Source organism: Saimiri boliviensis, chromosome 3, assembly GCF_048565385.1.
Source record: "Saimiri boliviensis isolate mSaiBol1 chromosome 3, mSaiBol1.pri, whole genome shotgun sequence".
Classification (NCBI taxonomy): Eukaryota; Metazoa; Chordata; class Mammalia; order Primates; family Cebidae; genus Saimiri; species Saimiri boliviensis.
In genome coordinates this window covers 64,331,017-64,350,947 of record NC_133451.1, presented here as the reverse complement: position 1 = coordinate 64,350,947, position 19,931 = coordinate 64,331,017, and the positions used below count along the sequence as shown (strand labels likewise).

Sequence of the window (19,931 nt, the reverse complement as noted above, 5' to 3'; positions counted from 1 at the left end):
TGAACTTGGGAGGCAGAGGTTGCAGTGAGGGAAGAGTGCACCACTGCATTCCAGCCTGGTGACAGAGTGAGACTCTGTCCTCCCACCAAAAAAAAAAAAAAAAAGAAGGAAAGTAAACCAAGTAAGTACATTCAGCATCAGCCATATAAGATTATATTCATTAGCAATAAGAGTAAAGCTTTATATAGGGTAGAAATGAGTAAGATTATTTGAATAAGCTCAGAGATAATTACTGGTCAAGCCCTGATGAGGCACAGAAACGGAGGTTGCTGGGTGCTCAGGCCATGAAATGGGGGCATCATGAGAGCACAGGACCTTACTGGGATGTGAAAGGATCCTGAAAATAGCTTCATCTATTTCACGATGATATCTTTGTCAAATTACAGCTTTCTCTTTGCTTCTTCATTTGAAAATTTTTCCTCTGCCAGCATGGAGTTTTGCCTGTTACCAGTTGAATTCTATTTCTAAATCTAATTGACTATAAATTCAAAGCAAGAAGAAGGGTTTCAGTGACTGATGTTATTGGAGTGGGGTGAGGTGGAGCCACATGGAAGTGCATGTGGACAAAACCTAATGCTATATTTTACTGTGAAATGGTGAATATCTATTTTCCATCAAGTGAAGTTTTCTTCTGACTTTTAATTGGGCAATTGGTGGGAGAGAGTTGTTGATTTTTTAAATCCAACATTTCTGGTTTCTTTTTTAGTTATTAGAAATGAAGTTTGGTTTCCTGAGGGCAATATGAATCTTTTTTTGTCTTCTTAAGGTCATGATTGAGGGAGAATGGGGTAAATAAGGGAAGAGAGAACAAGTGGTCAGAGATACTGAGCAATGTTAATAATATAAATAACTCAAAGGTCATTTCTTTTGAGTTTTCTTTAAAGGTGTATAAAGTTAAGATGTTGATGTGAGTGACCAAAGTGAAACATGTTATCTACATGTTTAATGCTCCAAAAAGCCAGAGGAAGACTCTCCATGCTACTGGCTACTAGGCTGTTTCTGAAGGTCTAGCTGGACCCTAGATTTTGTCATCCTACTTTGCTTCTTGTATCAGGTGAGGAAATGCAAGATTTCCCAGGCCCCTGGATTAATGCCCAATCATCCTTTAGAGAAGTTTATTGTATACTGTGCATATAAAGCACATATGTGTCAGCCTTGCTGGATTATCTCTTGTGTTTATAATCCTCACATTTTTTTCCTTCTTCTTTATTTACCTTATCAACTAAAGACATCATAGACTATATCCAGCTATTTTTGAATCAGCAGATAACCACTAGATGTAGGAACTCATCATAGAAGTGGAGTAGTAGTGGTAGGGTTTGGATGCTAAGACAAGAGAGTTACTTTTAGAGCCTCCTATATCCACCGCATGTATCTTAACTTTAGAGTAGACTTAAAAAGCTTTATCAATAGCTTAGCAAGAGGATACAGAATACTTGATTTCTTTACTGGTATCCAGGCTTGCAAGTGCATACCTGTGTTGATGACATCAAGAGTCATTTTCTGGGTCAGGCACAGTGGCTCACACCTATAATCCCAGCACTCTGGAAGCCCGAGGCTGGTGAATCACTTGAGGTTAAGAGTTCAAGACCAGCCTGACCAACATGGTAAAACGCTGTCTCTATTAAAAATACAAAAATTATCTAGGCATGGTGGCACACATCTGTAATCTCAGCTACTCAGGAGGCTCAGGCATGATAATTGTTTCAACTTGGGAGGTGGAGGTTGCAGTGAGCCGAGATCGCGCCACTGCTCCAGCCAGGGGGACATGGCAAGATTCCGTCTCAAAAAAAAAAAAAGAGTCACTTTCTGGAGGGACATTTTCCCTTCTTTTTACTGTATGTTTTTAAATTCAAAATATGTGATTTTTGGGTCACACTATACTTTTTTAGAAAAAAATATTTACCTACACTCAAGACAGCTTGAAAGTGTCACACTATACTTTTTACATTTTACATTACAGAGATCTCAGATGGTGATTTATAGAGCAGCATCTCATAAATTCAGATATGCCAGCATATCTGCCAAAACAATTAGGTGAACCCATGCATTTTGGTGAAATATGAAGTGAATATCTTATAATGAAAGTACTCATATTGAGATTTTTTGGAAAAAAAAGATCAGTTGGAAAAATAGCGATACAATAACGTGTTTTTATTTTGAAAGGATAAGTCTTACAAGACAGTTTCATACAGAATAAGTTAACGCATTTTTCAATGTGTGATTAAAATATAAAACTGGCCGGGGAGAGCGGAACCTAAGCACTAGGGATGGCCTGGATAATCTACCTCTAAGATCCTGTCTTATGCTGAAATCCTATGAGGCAGATGTTGCTGAATATATAAAACTACGGAGTGGTGGCTCATTCAGCATCCCAGATGGTCACCTTTCAGGAAAAGCAGACTATGGTGTTTTCGTGGGAGTGCTGAAAGTCATTTAAAAAATCAATCGATATATATTTATTGGGTGTCTTTTATGTTCAGGACACTGTGCTAGGTACCTTAGAAGATTCAAGGGGAAGATTCCTTTTCTCAGGAAGTTTTCAACATTGTGTTTCTCCAAATTTCTGAAATCTTATGAAATCTGCCCCTGAAAATGTATCCTAAGAAGTCCCTTAAAGTTACAAGGTATGTTTTTAGGCAATTCTGAGAACTTTTCTTGCGCTAGGCAAGGGATATACAGATAATAGGCCAATATGCTATTAATAATATGCTATTAATTAATAATTCCAGATGTATAATAAGCGAGGCATATAGAAATATCTACTTTACAAAATAATTTACACAATTTATTCAAGATACCAAGAAAGTGTATCTGTGAATTATTCTGCATGGACATGAAGAATGTTAGTAGTAGCATACATTCTATCATACTGGTAGAATAGCTTATGCTGAACTAGTGAAAAAACAACAACAACAACTAAACATTGAGTTTTTATTTGTTTAAGACAGTGCTTCCCAAATGTCTCCAACAGATCCTGCGGATTATGAATTGGCGGTGTGTGACAAGTCCGAATCTTTTTTCCTGGATGTGCAGTCTCAGAGCAGCAGTTTCTTCAGTTCCTCATTCTCCATCTTTCTAAGCCTTTTTCCTATGCTGCTAGTTCTGGGTATGCTGCCTTCTCTTCTCCTTAAATACGTCTCTCTAACTGAACTGTGTCTGCTTGGTAGAGACCCTGAAATAACTAAAAGCAAAGTAGCTATCAGTGTCTACCATTTCCAAAATATATTCTATAATGATGGTTAAGCTGGGTCAAGAAAAAATTAGGGTAGGATTTAAAGAGTTGATAAAAAAGGAAGAGAGTGACATACAATCTTAAGATGAAAATGGTGTAGCAGGGAAAAAGATAAATTGAAGGGAAGAAAGGAGTCAGAGAGGAGAGGGATTAGTTGACAAGTGGTACACTGGAGGACAAAACAGATAGGTGGGAAGAGAGGAAGACATAATGGAGGAGGTAGACATAAAGAAAGGACTAGTAGACGGGTGCGGTGGCTCACGCCTGTAATCCCAGCACTTTGGGAGTCTGAGGCGGGTAGATCACGAGGTCAAGAGATTGAGACCATCCTGGCCAACATGGTGAAACCCCGTCTCTACTAAAAATACAACAAATTAGCTGAGTGTAGTGGCATGAGCCTGTAGTCTCAGCTACTCAGGAGGCTGAGGCAGGAGAATCGCTTGAACCTGGGAAATGGAGGTTGCAGTGAGCTGAGATTGCACCACTGCACTCAAGCCTGGCGACAGAGCGAGACCCCAGAGCGAGACCCCGTCTCAAAACAAACAAACAGAAAGACTACTAATGGTTAAAATTGCTAGTTTAATATGTAATAAGTGATACATAGAAAAAGATGAGGAATAGCTAAATACAGAATGGTTGAGGGAGAGAGAAAAGAAGGAAGAAAGCTAAGCAAAGGAAATGATAAAGGTAAAGAGAGTTGGCACTGGCAGTGGAAGAAAACAATGCTTGAAGAGAATATTGAGTAGGAAAAAAACCTGTCAAGATCAACACAAGGTAATCGTGTACAGTGCATCAGGACTATACTGATGTGTGGGTCTCCATATGTAAAATGGAAAGTTAATCTGCCTTTCAGTCTTGCAAAACCAGTTTTGCAAGTATGGAACCTTAAGAGCAAAAGGAGAAGTCAGCAAGCAAAAAGAAACTAACTCAGACAAGTGGCTTCCAAGTTTCTAGGCAGGGATAGTCTGCACTAATTTGTGAAAGTGCTAGATCCGGTGACCTCCAGGGGCCTAATCTCAGCTCCACCTGGGTGACTACTCATATTGCTGAGAGGGGAAAAAAAACTTCAGGATCACCAAGATAGATACTTAATTGAGTCTTGGGGAAAAAAGTTTGGTAACCATTGGTATAAAATGTCAGTTATTTCCCTTCCCCTGAAAATGTTTGGTTGAGATAACCCCTAGGCCTGAAGTAGTAAGCAGTCTTGTATCTGGTCCTGTGCACTGGTCCCTCTTTGAAGGAATTCAAATGGAGTGTGTTCCCCTGCATCAAGTGGGTCTACATTTATACTCTTAAATTGTTCCCCAGTAGCTAACTCAACCAATGTGTTAGGATTTTCAGTAGGCATAATTGAATCCCCATCAAATGGGCTTTGCCTTCCATTGCTAGATGGAGATCCAATGCCGGAAGAGTGATGCTTTGCTAATTTGGAGCTAAAGCATGGCAAATGCAGGATGTTAGATGGTCTTTGCTGCTGCCTCTCACTCTCATTTCCTTGGATTTGACTTTGGATGCCTTCTGGATCGGAGCCTTCATCAGGTGTACCAATAACAAGCTGCTCAGGAGTAAGGTCAATAGTTCTTTCACTGAGCTGGTTGTCTTCAAAAATTTGTTCCAGAATGTTGTTCCCATCTCCTCCAAGATCATTTTTGAGACAAGGCGTATTCTTTGATTGAAGGGAACCAGCTTCAGGAAAGGGCATAATTCCCTTTTGGCCCAGTTGATTCTTTATAGAACATGGTGTGTTCCTCCTCAGAGTGGATACATCATCTCTGAAAGGACTCGGGCTTTGGCTTTCCCTCTTCTCTGAGCTGTTTCTTTGGACTGGTAGGATGTTTGTTGGGGAGACGACATGTCTTGTGTGCTTGGTATGACTACCTTCTGTATACAGAGGACTGGTGTCTTGGTTCTCCCCAGGTGCAAGACCATACGATGGAGTATAGTCTTGTAGAGCTAGTGGATTGTCCTTGGGCCCTGCGGAGATCCCAGCACAGCAAGAGCCTCTCTGGCTTAGGTGAAATAAATGTGCTTCTTTTTGACCTGATGGGTAACTTCGTGGGATAAAGTCAGGGAAAGATGAATGTTCTCTCTCTGGAGAATTTATCCTAGTTATTTGCATGCCATAGTTCAAATTCTCACCTTCATGCCGTATTGGATTTTTCCGAAGCCCAGCTGGGGTGTTGCTGGAATAGGGCTGGTTACCTGTTTGGTCTGGTGGCCTAGCTGGGGTTTTTTGTAAATGTGTTGCCTGATCCCAGGTATTTCTGTTAAAATACGGCCTTCTTTCTTTCTGCCCTTGGGCTTGTATCCTGCGGTCCCAGGAGTTCCATGAAGGAAACAGAGTGCTTTCTTCTGGTCCAATGGCATTATTAAGATAGTAACCCCTGCTTTCTATAGGTGGTGACATAGTAGGAGCTGTATTATATGATGGAATATTTTCATCCAGGCTCCATGGGTAGAATTCACTATAATAAAAATCCTCCTTTGGTTTTGATGGATTATCTAAAGAATAGGGAAGATATTCCTTTGGCTGATTTGAGGTATATTGTTCATCTTCATAGTGCCTAACTGTTGGGCTTCCTTTGAAGCTTAACTCTTCACCCCATCTATTTTGTCCAGGAAAATACTCATCTCCATTTGGATCAATTGGGTCCTCTTCATTATAAGGGACTGTCTCTTTCTGGTCTGGGGTATTTATGGGGTACAGTGGACTTTCTTTTTGCCCCATAGTATTTGGAGAATCCTCTCTCTCATCCCATGTATTGCTTCTACGATATGGTGAGTTTTCCCTGGAATAATAGGGGTTATATTCAGGGTAGAAAACACTTCCTCTAGAACCATGGGAAGAATGAGGTAAATGTTCTTCTTGTCTCCCAGGATCTTCCTTAAAAGGTGGAGAGATTTCTTGGTGGTTCCAAGTATTTCTTCCAGCAGGAAAATCTTCTTTTGCAGAAGAAGGAATTTCCTCAGGGTATACAGGCTTTTCCTCAGGGTATACAGGCTTTTCCTCAGGGTATACAGGCTTTTCCTCAGGGTATACAGGCTGATATGAGCTGTGCTTTAATTTTGACTGATTAGTTTCTGATTCATATGGGATTCTTCTTGGCCCTAAAACAATCCCTTTGGGCAAATTCTGGCTTTGGGTTTGTCCATCAGAATTTGGGACTTTTCTGGAATCTCCTCTTGGGTAATAGGAGTTTTCATGTTGATCAACAGAATTAAAATTTGGGACTGGTGTGTAACCTTCAGAGTGAGGCAGTTTATAATTTGATTTAATATTAACTTCATACTGTTGAGAGTTTCTCCAGGGACTGGTTGGAGTCTTTGTAGGAACAATTATTGGTTCTTTTGGACTTAGTGGCTTTTCCCTTGGATTCTGAATTTTTTCATTTTGAACAACAGGGTCATGTTTGGGACCCAGTGGGGTAACATTAGTTCTCACAGGGTGTTTATTTGGCCTCTGAGGCTTTCTTCTGAGATTTGCTGGATTTCCTGCATAATTGGGATAATTGCCTCTTGAAGTAGAAGGGTAAGCTATGTGATAAAGTGGATTTCTTGGACGAGCTACTTGTTTACCTTCCCAAGCAAATGAGTTCCACCGAAGACCGCTTTGAACTTGTTGATTTCTGTAAAAAGGTCCATTCTGTCTGTGCCCCATGACAGTACCAGTGGGATACCACTGTCTTCCTGAAGGAAAATTTCTTATATTAGGATTTGGATGATTTACACGAATACTTGGCTGACTTGGTCTCCATGGGATTTGACTTCCTGGCCCTCCCTGGCCTGAAGCGTTCACTGCAGGGACTGGGCTGATCCCATTTTGATCTGGAGGGTTGTTCCCAGTGTTTGGCCGTGGAGTACTGTTCCCTGTGGGGCTAGTATCATTTCCACCCTGATTCCCTCTAGGGTTCGGTTGGGTAGAATTTGTTGTTGAATTAGCTGTGGGTTCGGTGCCTGGACTTTCTGCTTTAGGAGGATCTTCTTCTTTGGGTTTTTCAAAATCTTGTTCAAACATTTCTTCTGAATAATAAGGAGGGCGACCCCCAAAGCCATGATATCCAAAATATCCAAAGTAAGGATTCTGTGGGAAAGAAGATAGAAATCAATAATTACCCTTTGTTTCCCACCATGGTGTTGCTTAGAATTTTTTAGTATAACAGGGAAATCTTATCAGCCACATGTTTCTTTTAACATCATAAGCTTTACTTTCTTGAAATTTGATTCCTCCTTGGTTTCCATGACCATACTCTTTCTGTTTCTCTCTTCGAGTATTTTTTTCTGACCACTGCTCAGCTTTTTCTTTTTAGTTCTTATACATCTGAGGCTTTTTTTTTTTCAATGATTTTATTCTCCATCCTTCTAATTTTTCTGTTCTCTGTTTACATACCTCTTAAGAGTTCTATTGCATGCCCATGCTTTCAATAGGCATATATGCTAATGACTCACAAAGGCATAATTCTGACCCACAACATTCTTGCCCAAGGTTGAGGCAGCAGAACATCTCTACTAAAGCTTTCATGAGTACCTCCAACAGAACTGGGCTCAACTCCCACCAAACCTCCTCCAGTGTTCTGTATTTAAGCAGCATTCACCACTATCTATACAGTTTCCCAAGTTTCTGCTCTCTCTTATTTCTCCAGACTATTAAGAACCAGGCTCTATAAAATCTCAGCTTTCATCCTTGCCCCTACTTCCTTACTCCACAGTACCCCCTGAACTGTTTGCAATAGTTTTCTTACTGTCTACTCTGTATGCAGTCTTAATTTCCTTTAATCTTGCTTCTGCACTGCTATCAGAGTAATTAGTAGAGGCTGAGAGTGGGTATATGGAAGTTCTGTCCCTTTCCTCTTTAAATTTGTATTTAAAGTTCTCCATTACAAAATAAACTCTGAATTCCTTAGCATAATGTACAAAGCAATACAACATGCTGCTAAATAGTAGGGCCTCTAGACAGATGTGCATTAAAACCCCCATTCCACCAGCATTAATACTGTGACTCTGGGCTAACCTTGGTTTACTCATTTGTAATATGGAGATGACAAAATAACATCTACCTCATAGGTTGTCATGAGGGCTAAATGGGACAAAATAAGTAGAGCTCAGTGCCTGGTACTTAGCAAGTGCCTAATAAGTGTTATATATTATATGATAATAATATAATGTTTTATAATAATCTGGGTCATAACTATTACATTCAGCCTCATTTCCTCCCCCTTGCACTTTATAAGTTGCAAATCACAACTACTCTGAATTCTCTGGGTTCTCTATTCTTTTTATGTTTCAGTGCCTTTGCACATGGCTTATTCATATTGAAAGTTGTTCTACCTGTATGTACATTTATTCCTCCTGGCAAACTTGACTCATGCTTCAGAACTCAGTTTGACTTCTACCTTCTGTGTCTTGACTTCCACAGGCAGAATTAGGTTCTATTCCTAGGAGTCCACAGCAGTACAGGTTTCTGTCGTAACAATCATCCCACTGAATTTAGTTACCTATTTTCCTGGGATTCTTAGATTTAATTCTCCCATGTGAAGGTTTTAAATGAAAACATTATGCTTCTCATCCTTGTTTTCCAGTACCTAGCACAGTGGGACGGTCTTAATAAATTTTCATTTAATGAATGATTTAATCATCATGAACCCTGTCCGTCACTGTGTTTGTTAGACATTTGTGTGGCATTTAGATCATTTGATTTTTCTTTTAAAACAAATGCAATATAAAGAAAAAATATTTTAATCCCCATTTGCGGATGAAGATGATGAGACAGGTGAAAAAATATCTCCAAGATCATGCAGGAAATCAGGTAGTGCCCTCAGGAGGTAGAATACAGACATTTTATTTTATTTTTTGAAATGGGGTTTCTCTTTGTTGTCCAGGCTGAAATGCAGTGGCAAGATCAGGGCTTATTGCAGCCTTGACTTCCCAAGCTAAAGTGATCCTTTCACTTCAGCCTTCTGAAGAAAGAAGGAAGAAGAAAGGAAGGAAGGAAGGAAGGAAAGAAAGAAATTAGCAGTTGTTGCAGGGAGTGAGCAGAGGAGTGACAAGATTAGACTATTGTTTCACAGGGTTACTCTGGCTGCTATGCTAACAAAAGATTGTGGGAGATGAAAAGACTTACTTACAAAACGTGTATGTACATAATCTTAAAGTTGAAAGGAACCTTTTAGAACAAGTAATGCCAACCTCTCTTTTGTTTGAGACAGTCTTGCTCTGTCACCAGGCTGGAGTGCAGTGGCGCTATGGCTCACTGCATCCTCCACCCCCCAGGCTTAAGTGATCTCCCACCTGTCTCAACAACAACAACAACAACAACAACAACAAACCAATCTGTCCCTCACTCCTCAGTTAAGCTATTAGGTTACCACAGTTCACTGAGGATATATCACATACTTAGGGAAAAAAAAGTTAGCTCTAGGTGGGTGGGGTGCTATGTCGCAATCACTAAAATGACTTTTTAGTTGACACAGTGCTGGAATATTAGTCACTCTGTGATATACATTTGGTTCTTCTAGTGTGGTATAGTAAAAAGGCCTTTGAGCAGAGTAACAGAAGACTTCGGTTCTGGGTCCAGTTTATCCAGAAACTTACTAAGTGAAATTGAGTAGTAATGGATCTTCTCTTGGCTTCAATTTATTTGTATTAATATAATCAGGAAGTTAGATAATCACTTAATTTCCTCTTGAGGATAACATTCTTTTCTTTTTTTTTTTTTGAGACGGAGTTTCGCTCTTGTTGCCCAGCCTGGAGTGCAATGGCGCGGTCTCGGCTCACCGCAACCTCCGCCTCCTGGGTTCAGGCAATTCTACTGCCTCAGCCTCCTGAGTAACTGGGATTACAGGCACGTGCCACCATGCCCAGCTAATTTTTTGTATTTTTAGTAGAGACGGGGTTTCACCATGTTGACCAGTATGGTCTCGATCTGCTGACCTCGTGATCCACCCGCCTCGGCCTCCCAAAGTGCTGGGTTACAGGCTTGAGCCACCGCCCAGCCTCTTGAGGATAACATTAAGAAACTCTTACTTCTTTCTCTGTTTATCACTGTCTGGAGTCCAGCATCAACCTTTAGACCACTGGCTTGATTTGTTTCACTCTTTTATTTTCTAAGAATCACAGAAGCTTGAACTACAGGTTCATGTGTTGGATTCTAACTTTCTTATTAGATGTGGATAAACAAGCAGGGACAAATGGATTGTCATTTCTAGAGGAGAATGTAGCTTTACTTGTACTTACCCCACCTTCTTCATTGCTGATTGGTGGGCGTCCATAACCTGGTGGAGGTACCCTCTGAGAAGTGAAAAACACAGAACACAGGAGAAAGCATTTTCTATGCTGCCATTTGTTTATAAGATGCAAGGTATCTAAAAATAGCTCAAGTCGGTGATTGAGCTCACTTAGTACCCTGAGCTTTTAACTTCTGAGTGATTAGGTCTCACAGTCCAGCTGCTAAAAATTGTGATCTAACAGTGAAAATACAAAGGCTTCAGCTGGATCCTAGATTATCCTACTTAATATGCTCTGCGTGGCTGCATCTCCTGGCAATCCTCCTTATCACCTCTGACACTTAAAAACACATCCCCCACAACCCCCCACAAACACACACCATGCACACACATACAGACAGAGAGTGTGAGAGAAAGAAATTTGAGTGCTGTTAGAATCCAAGCATCTATATTAGAACATCTAATAATAGAGATTAAGTAAAGATGTTATTTTTATAATGTGGCTTCATGTTTAGGGGATTATTACCATGATTTTTTATTTGACTAAAGTTAATTCTTCTAATCAAACTTGGAGGCTAAGTTTCTCTCTTTCAAGTTTTATGTAGATGAGAGTAATAGTTACTTCAGCATGAGAATCATGTTTATCTGCTTTTAAAATCTTTACTTTGTACTGCCTTAATTTCCTTAGTTCAGTATAGCCAATAAGAGGAAGTCACTCTTTTAAGAAGGAAAAAAGAAGGCACTTTTACTCCTTAAGGTGAATTCTTCCTCATTGATAAAAAACATTCTTGGTTATAGAGTTGTAGACAAGGAAAACCTTTGTCATGGCTGAATAAACAGTCAACAAATATTTCCTGTTGTTTTGTTTAACAGCAACTGACCATTAATATTTCTTTAGCTCAAAAAGTTTACCATTCACATTTTTAAAGCCTATGATGCAATTTCAATATTATCTTTTAATGATTGTAAATGTTTAAGATTCTTTGAGGCTTCTTGTAAATAATATTTTGCAAGATTCTTTTTTCTTTTTTTTTGAGACGGAGTCTCGCTCTGTCACCCAGGCTAGAGTGCAATGGCATGATCTCTTACTGCAACCTCCGACTCTTGGGTTCAAGCAAGTCTCATGCCTCAGCCTCCTGAATATATGGGATTACAGGTGACTGCCACCACACCCAGCTAATTTTTGTATTTTTAGTACAGATGGAGTTTCACCATGTTGGTCAGGCTGGTCTCAAACTCCTGACCTCAGGTGATCTGCCTGCCTTGGTTTCCCAAAGTGCTGGGATTATAGGCATGAGCGACTGTGCCTGGCCAAGGATTCTTTTTTTTGAGACAGAGTCTTGCTCTGTTGCCCAGGCTGGAGTGCAGTGGCTCAGTCTCTGCTCACTGCAAGCTCTGCCTCCTGGGTTCAAATGACTTTCCTGCCTCAACCTCCTGAGTAGCTGGGATTACAGGCGTGCACCACCAAGCCTGGCAAATTTTTGTATTTTTAGTAGACACGGGGTTTCACCATGTTGGCCAGGGTAGTTTTGAACTCCGGCCCTCAAGTGATCCACTGTCGCGGCCTCTTAAAGTACTGGGATTACAGGGATGAGCCACCGTGCCCCGCCCCAAGATTCTTTAGAATGATGTATCTGTGACTAGAAACAGTAAGACAGGATGAAACTGTCTTAGTCTAATCATAGCTTAGCTTATGGTTTTCAAATTCTGTTTTGCCCTGTTTCTCGATTTCCCCATTACATTAAATGAAGATAATGTGGTTTTTTTTTTTTTTTTTAATTTCTCAAGGATGTGGGGAAATAGTAATGAAGTAGCACAACCTTCTAAACTAATTTATTAGCTAAGTTACTATTATCTGTTTGGTGATTTAGATTGTATTTATGTCACCAATTTGAGTATAAAATTCAAAAAATTCTCTATTCTTTTTCTGCATAATTACTGATATGATGGTTTTATTTCATATATACCCTCTACTGATTGGTATATGATATTCCATTAGAGTGTATGAGTTTATATTAATTTAATTTATAGCATACTAATATTATTTTTCACTTATAGTGTAAAGAAAAAAGAATTCTCACCTGTGGAATTTGCCATGGTGGTTGTTGATAAGGGAATAGCCCATTGCCAAATGGTGGGAATGCCTAGAGAGAAAGAATCAGAGTGATGTGGAATTGAGAATACGTTTAAAAAATGAAGCAAACCAACTAAATGCAATTGAAACTTGGGAGTCTACATTTCACTTTACATTAAACTGTGTTTTTTATGGGGCAAAGATGATAATGATAATAACAATTAGTATTATTGGACGCTTGTTCCAGGCTCTGTGCTGAGCATTTTATATTGTTAAACTCACTTCATCCTCACATAACCATAGAGGATGTGAACTATTACTATTCCCATTTTACTTAAGAATATGAAGTTCAGAGAAGTTTGGTCACTTGCCCCAAATCTCATAGCTAGTAAATGATTGAAGCCAGCATTTCAATCCAGGGGAGTCTTTTCATTCAATTTTGTATTCCTTACATCTGTAATAGTGTCTGATAATAAGTGTTAACTGACTAAAAGCCAGTTTTGTTTTTTTTTTCTTTTTTCTTTTTTTTTTTGAGACTGAGTCATGCTCTGTCACCCAGGCTGGAGTGCAATGGCATGATCTTGGCTCACTGCAACTTCTGCCTCCCAGGTGCAAGCGATTCTCCTGCGTCAGCCTCCTGAGTAGCTGGGATTACAGGCATGTACCACCATGCCTGGCTATTTTTTGTATTTTTAGTAGAGATAGGGTTTCACCATGTTGGTCAGGCTGGTCTTGAACTCCTGACCTCAGGTGATCCACCTGCCTCAGCCTCCCAAAGTGCTGGGATTACAGGTGTGAGCCAGTATGCCCTGCCTAAAAGCCAGTATGTTCGAAGCTCCCTTCACGCTGGATGAGATCTTGAGAAATGATTTGCACATCTTCTTGCCTTATGTCATACTAGTACTGGAAGCAATGTTAATTTCAGAGGAATATTTTACAGCATCAAAGCACAGACCTGGATGAAACTTGGAAACCATTTAGTTTACTCATGGGGAAACTGGAACCTAGAAAGGTGAAGCAACTTGTTCAATACCATATGACGAATAAGGACCAGGGCTAGGACTTGAACCTTTGATTCTTGACTGTTAGTTTAGTGCTCATGTTATTATACATACTATGTTGTCTCTGTAATTTAAAAGGAGCTTTTAAAAAGCAACAGTGTTTGGGTAATTTGAACCAAGCAAGACTGGAGTTAACTTGCCGTGAAGTTTTGGATGCATGTCAAAATAAAAGATGGTATTGCATCATAGTACCTGTATTGAAGTGTGTATGTGGGGGTGGCATGGCCCTCCAAATCTCTCCGAGGCCATTTACAGATATGGAATTTTTCTGGGCAAGCCTCACCTGAGGTGGCTGATCTTCCTCTTTGGGCTGAGCTGGAGTATGTGATGGCTGCTTCAAAGGCCGCTTTTGTGGTGGCTTTTTTGACTGAGTCTGATCGGGTTTCTGGGTTTCTTGGGTCTGATCAGTCTTGTTATGACGTTTGGGTCCTGAGGGTTTCTGTGGGTTGAGTGTGTTGGGTGGTGGGTGAGGCCACATGGGCATCTGGTACTGAGGAAATTGCTGAGGGAGTTGCAGACCATTTCCAAAGAAGGGGCCCAGGTGTGCCATCTGAAAGGGTAGCAAATAACAGTGAAATAGTAACAGAGTTGAGATTCAGATTCTCTCCATCCTCATGTCAGCCTCTAAAACTCCGCCAAAGAGCTTTAAGGTCCTATGGAACATGACTTAACGAAAATTTCAAGATCTTTAGTTAGAATTTCTTTACACATTGTCTTACAGAATGAACTTCAGTCTTCTAGAAAGCCGAACAACCAAACCACCCAAAAGGCAGAATTAGGTGAGACATCTCAGTTTAAGAATTTGACTGATTTTCTAACTCTGAAACCCTCACTCAGGTAAGAAGTATGCAAGTCAGGTTACAGAGGATTTAATGTCATATTCAGAACCCATGTAATTTGTTATAAGGTTGGATGAAGAAGAGAAAAAGCAAAAATAACATAAAGGAAATAATACTGTAAAGCAAAAAATAAAAAACAAGAAAAAAAGGAAAAAATAAAAATTCAGTCTGTGTAAACACACTTATATCTTGTCTATGTTTCTTAGTTACAGGTGGATCCTCCTTAATTCCATTTTCAAGAATCCCTTGTAATTTCAAGAATCCCCACAATTACAAGGTTGGGCAGGGAAGCAAAAGTAGTTTTAATCTGAAAATGTTAATTTATGAATTTATGATAATTTATAAAAATACTAATTTCTAAATCTGTGATAATTTATGAATGACCTGTCTTGCAACATCAGTTCTCATTCAAATATTTCCTCCCTGGTTTAACGCCTCTCTCTATCCCCAGTCTTCATTAATTAGTCTCTTTGTATCTGTCAGATGATGTACCCATGCTTTGTGGATTGATGAAATTCAAAATTGCAAATCTCGCATTAAGATACAGGATTTCATGACAACTAAGTTACTAAAAATTTCAAATCATGGGCAAAGTCACTAAAAGTAATAATGAGAATATGAAAAAGTTGGGCCAATCAAAAGCTGAGGAAGAGAAAATTTACAGTGATGATTATTTTAGGCAAAGGGCTTTAAAAGAGAATTACTTGAATAGTTACAAAAAAATTGATGCAGTCCTTGATTTTCCCCTAAAAATGGCCCTCATCATCATTCCACAGAAATCAAAGGTGATGTGTAGTGCTATTGTGCTAACATACAATTTTGTCAGAAAAATTGTGCCAAAGAACCACCTGATACTTGATTTATTATTACTTTGTTTGGATAATTAGCATGCAGTGACAGGAATAATCTGTATTTATTTACATAACATAAAACTTGCTTCATAATTACAACATTGTCTTTCAAGATAATCCAAATAAAACTTACCCCCACCAATACTTGCTACTTACTATATTTTTATTGTCATTATTTGTGAAGTCTTCTGAGATATTTTCACAGAACATTTTTCTTGGATATAAATAATGTTTCTAATTAATAATTATTTTGATTTACATGAAAGAACAATAGAAATGAATAAGAAGAAATTTGATGTGAGAGGATGGGGGAATATTTTTTCCCCCTTGAAACTCTTGCAATGATTACGTTATAATTAAAACGTGGATTGGTGTCTCTATGGAGTTATCTAGATAAACAAGAAATCATCAGAAATAACATAAAGAGAAACTTACATGTGGGGAGTTCATAAAGTTGAATTGATTATATCGCATCATCTGCAACCAAAGGAATCCATTAATGTGAATCAAAGTGAAACTTTTATCAAATCAATGCACAAATCATAAGAAATAAGCCAAATTTCTTTTTTTAATCTTAGAACTTCCCAGTATAAAAATTTCTGATTTTAATGCACAACAGTCATATTGCCTTTTACTTGTTACGCTTGAATTTAAAGTAAGTGTACAATTAAAGAAGCTTCTCAGGCACTTTAACTTTTAAGTCAGAATTTTATTTTGAGAAGAATCAATAAAGAATAGTAGAAAATAAAAATCCTGTCTACTCTAAAGTTTTTGAATGTTCTATTCCTTCAGAGTTCAGGATTTGAGAACATGAGAATTATGTGACAAGATGATTCATCTTTCTGATGTGTACTGAATTTGATTAATGATCTGGGATATGAGTCAAGTAAAAGATATTTATATTTTTAAGCATCTACCTTCTAATAACCCTTGGTACAATTGGTCACTTTTGCTAGCTAGCAAACTTAGCAAATAAGGTAATATCAACTAGATTTTGACACAAATCCAGATTTACCTTGAAAAGAAACGTTGAAGCACATAGGTAGGCTGATGGCTGGGTAAATTACTACTTTGCCTCAATTTGAGAGTTTAAGACTTTAAACTCTCCCTCTTTCTACTCCTTTCATAAGAAATATTATATATCAGACAACTGTCCAATATTCTTGTTAATAAACGTATAGGATAGGACTGTGGATAACTTCTCCCCTGAGACTGAACTTACATACCTCCTCACTTTTACTGCTAAATCCAGGCATTCGGGGCATATGCATCTGGAAGTAAGAGAATGTCAGTGACAAATGCAGAACATCAGTTGAAAGAAGCTCAACAATTGTTCCTAAGCTACACAATGATAATACACAAAGACAGAGCTAACATTTAAAAAATACTTACTGGCATGGCAACAGAATTACCAAGAAGCCCTAGAAAGACCAGGAGAATCTTCATTTTTCCATTTGGCACCTAGAATAAAAATAGATTTTTATTTTTGGTTTGTGAAATAAGTATGCTTAGGGCACTCTGCACCTATCTAGGTACTAGTCTAATTGTCTATCAAGGAGAGTATAGAAATAGATGGGGCCCTTGTTGCCATTTTTATTTTATGTCAAGAAACTATTAGATAGCTATTACCTGGTACTTTTCAAGTTGCCAAAAGATTCAGATTAAAAGGAAATACAAAAGTGTGTGTGTGTGTGTGTGTGTGTGTGTGTGTGAGAGAGAGAGAGAGAGAGAGAGAGAGAGAGAGAGAGAGAGATTTCATAGCACCAGAATGTGAAAATTAGAAATTAGGAGAATATCCCCAAAAAAGGAATATTGATGGGTTTGAGTTTCTAGTTGCTAGTTGATTTATAAAGGCATAGTGATGTCTAGCCACATTCACTGTATGAAATAATCTCAGTTTCAAGGAGGGCACACTCCAAAATCAAAACTTTGTGCTACTTTCTGAGATGCTGTAGATAATACTCTGTTATATAGAGACTAAGTAAACTGGAATATTCAGAATCCTATTTTTTCCTTGTTTCCTCTATTGTTCCTATTATTATTATCATCATCACTTCCTTTAAAAATCACATATGTGGCCAGGTGCTGTGGCTCCACCTGTAATACCAGCGTTTTGGGGGGCAAAAGGGGGGCAGATCACCTGAGGTCAGGAGTTCGAGAGCAACTGGGCCAACATGATGAAACCCTGTCTCTACTAAAAATACAAAAATTAGCCAAGTGTGGTGGCTCACAGATACTTGGGAGGCTGAGGCAGGAGAATCGCTTGAACCCAGGAAGCAGAGGTTTCAGTGAGCCGAAATTGCACCATTGCACTCCAGCCTGGGTGACTGAGCGAGACTCTGTCTCAAAAAAAAAAAAAAATAACTTATGCTCTAAGGTGGTTAGGAAAATAGGAAAAAGTAGGAAATAGGCAGAAAAGTAAAAATAAATCTCTCTATTAGATACTTTGATTAAACATATAGACTTATGTATGAAAGTTGGAGATTGTTTTTAATGAGGTTCATTTATCCCACTCTAGTTAATTATGTAAGCCTTGTAAAATTGTCTTGTATTTATGTCTTTGAACAAGTTTTATTCTGAAAAATTTACTTGAGTAATTTCTTAAGAAAACTTTCTATTTGCATATACGATAGAGGAAGATAAAAGGTTTTAATCAGAATGATTTATTTTCGTTGTATGTCAGATATAGCCCAATTCCTAGCATGGTAACCAACATGTAGACACCCAGTAGTTGCTCATTCCTTTCGTTCTTTCTTCCTTTTCTGGACATAAAATGTATCTAGTATGATTGGAGCCAATGCCTACCCTTCTGCTTACTTCCTGTAGGAGCAACATAAATGACACTTTAACATTTTTATAATGGACTTTTCCCTAAATTGTGGGTGTAATCAGTTATCTTCGTATATTAGAAAAATTGGTAGAATGTAATTAAACAAAGGAAGCAGTAATGAGTAAACACCTTTCCTACTATTTAAAAATTTTCAGAGTTATAACATCATAGAGAACGAAAAATGATAGTTGAAACTAGTGTGTTTAGTATAGGTTACAACAATATGTGGAAGCTAATAAAGAAAATACTGGTGAAAGCTTTCTTTGCTAACTGTTTCTAAGATTAAGGACCAAGATTTAAGGGTGCTTTTGGATGGTTAATTTCTGTCTTTCTTAATCATTCATCTCATCTCTCTAGTAGCTGTCACAGTGATTTTTGATAATACGTGTGGCTTTTATGTTTGCAAATATAAAACTCATTTTATCTTTTGTAAAATTAATGTATTATGTTGGATGACTGAGATCCCTTCCATCTCTAAAAGTTCATGATTAAAGTCTATAGTTATTTTTTGAGTTGAAAGTAACACTCGTAATGATTACCACAAAAGTACAATGACTTTGTTCTTCTTCCATCTGTGAAAGCAGATGCTATTTGGTTCTTCTGACAGATTTCAATAGTGTTTGGCCCTCTCAAGTGTACTTCTGACAGTGTCTAGTTTGAAAGCCTGAATGCATTGTCAAAAATAAATGAAAGTACTCACCAAGTTATCTAGTTTAGAAAAAGAGGTTCCATGCCTGCACCGCAGCACCAACATTTCTTCACCCAAATTTTTATAAGCCTTTAAGAAAAATACAGATTTAGCATGAGAAGAAACTAAAATATAGAAGTGGAACAAATAAATGACATGAGTAGCAAAGTTTCAGCTCTAAGGCAGCACATGTGATGTTAATTATTTTATCCAGTCATACCTTTATTAGAGGGCCACAAAATCAAGTTTAATCTTCTCTCACTTTAAGAGTAGAATGAAAGCTAAATCAGAGAGGAGATGACACAGGCACTGCATTTTGAGATACTTCTAGGGCAATGTTGACAAAACTAGACTTCACTATAGGGAAATGTACAAAATCACAGTATTAAAGGAGGTCTAAGAAGGCTGGAAAAAACTTATAAGAAAAACAAATACACCAAATAAGCCAAGGAGGTTCAAGTTTTATCAGAAGATTAGTCTGCATACAATGATTATACAGCCAACAATAAGGAATGCAATAAGGAAAATTAGCCAACATCTATGAATTAAGTTCATCATTTGGCACTATATGTAATTTATGTTGATAATCTCTAATACTCACCCAATGCCAATTAGAAGCTGCAATGTATAAAAAATAATTTTTACTTGAACTTTATTAACTTGTCTTTGAAATGTATTCTTAATGGTCTATAGTGAAAATAACTACAAATTGCTGAAACCAGGGAGATCTCAAGAAGCAATACACATTTATTTCTTAATGATAAAACAAAAATTCTTCAGTCAGGTATCATGTTCAGTACCAAAAAGGCTCAAAATAAAAAGATTCCTCCTTGTAAGAAAGCTTGGCACAGCAAGGTTCCATTTAAGCACTGTTGTAGACCTGCCTAACCAATCAGCTTTGAGGAAAATGGTTTTGCCATCACAAGAGTTTAAGGTAAAAAACATGCATCGGATTTAAAGCTTGTAATGTGTTATTATAGGAGCTGTCAAGTCAAGTCTCTTATTATGTATAATAACAGTCCAGGAAAATGAGCTTACAGCAGTAAAATTTAGAAGATGCTTTTCTTGACGAATTTGGGTTTCAAGGTATAGAAAGTTCATTTTATAACAAAGATATTTTGGGAACAATGGTG

At 38.1% G+C, this 19,931-nt stretch overlaps 1 protein-coding gene across 1 annotated transcript; it reads right to left on the bottom strand.

The window, feature by feature from the left end:
* Window positions 1-4,415: 4,415 nt before the first annotated feature.
* Window positions 4,416-18,864, bottom strand: ENAM (enamelin). The gene is made up of 9 exons (XM_003931928.4): window positions 18,811-18,864; window positions 16,673-16,741; window positions 16,507-16,551; window positions 15,716-15,757; window positions 13,874-14,140; window positions 12,537-12,599; window positions 10,466-10,519; window positions 6,276-7,316; window positions 4,416-6,215 (listed from the first exon to the last, which is right to left on the bottom strand). Exons 1-9 carry the CDS (start codon window positions 18,862-18,864, stop codon window positions 4,416-4,418), a joined length of 3,435 nt encoding a protein of 1,144 aa, XP_003931977.3.
* Window positions 18,865-19,931: the final 1,067 nt, after the last annotated feature.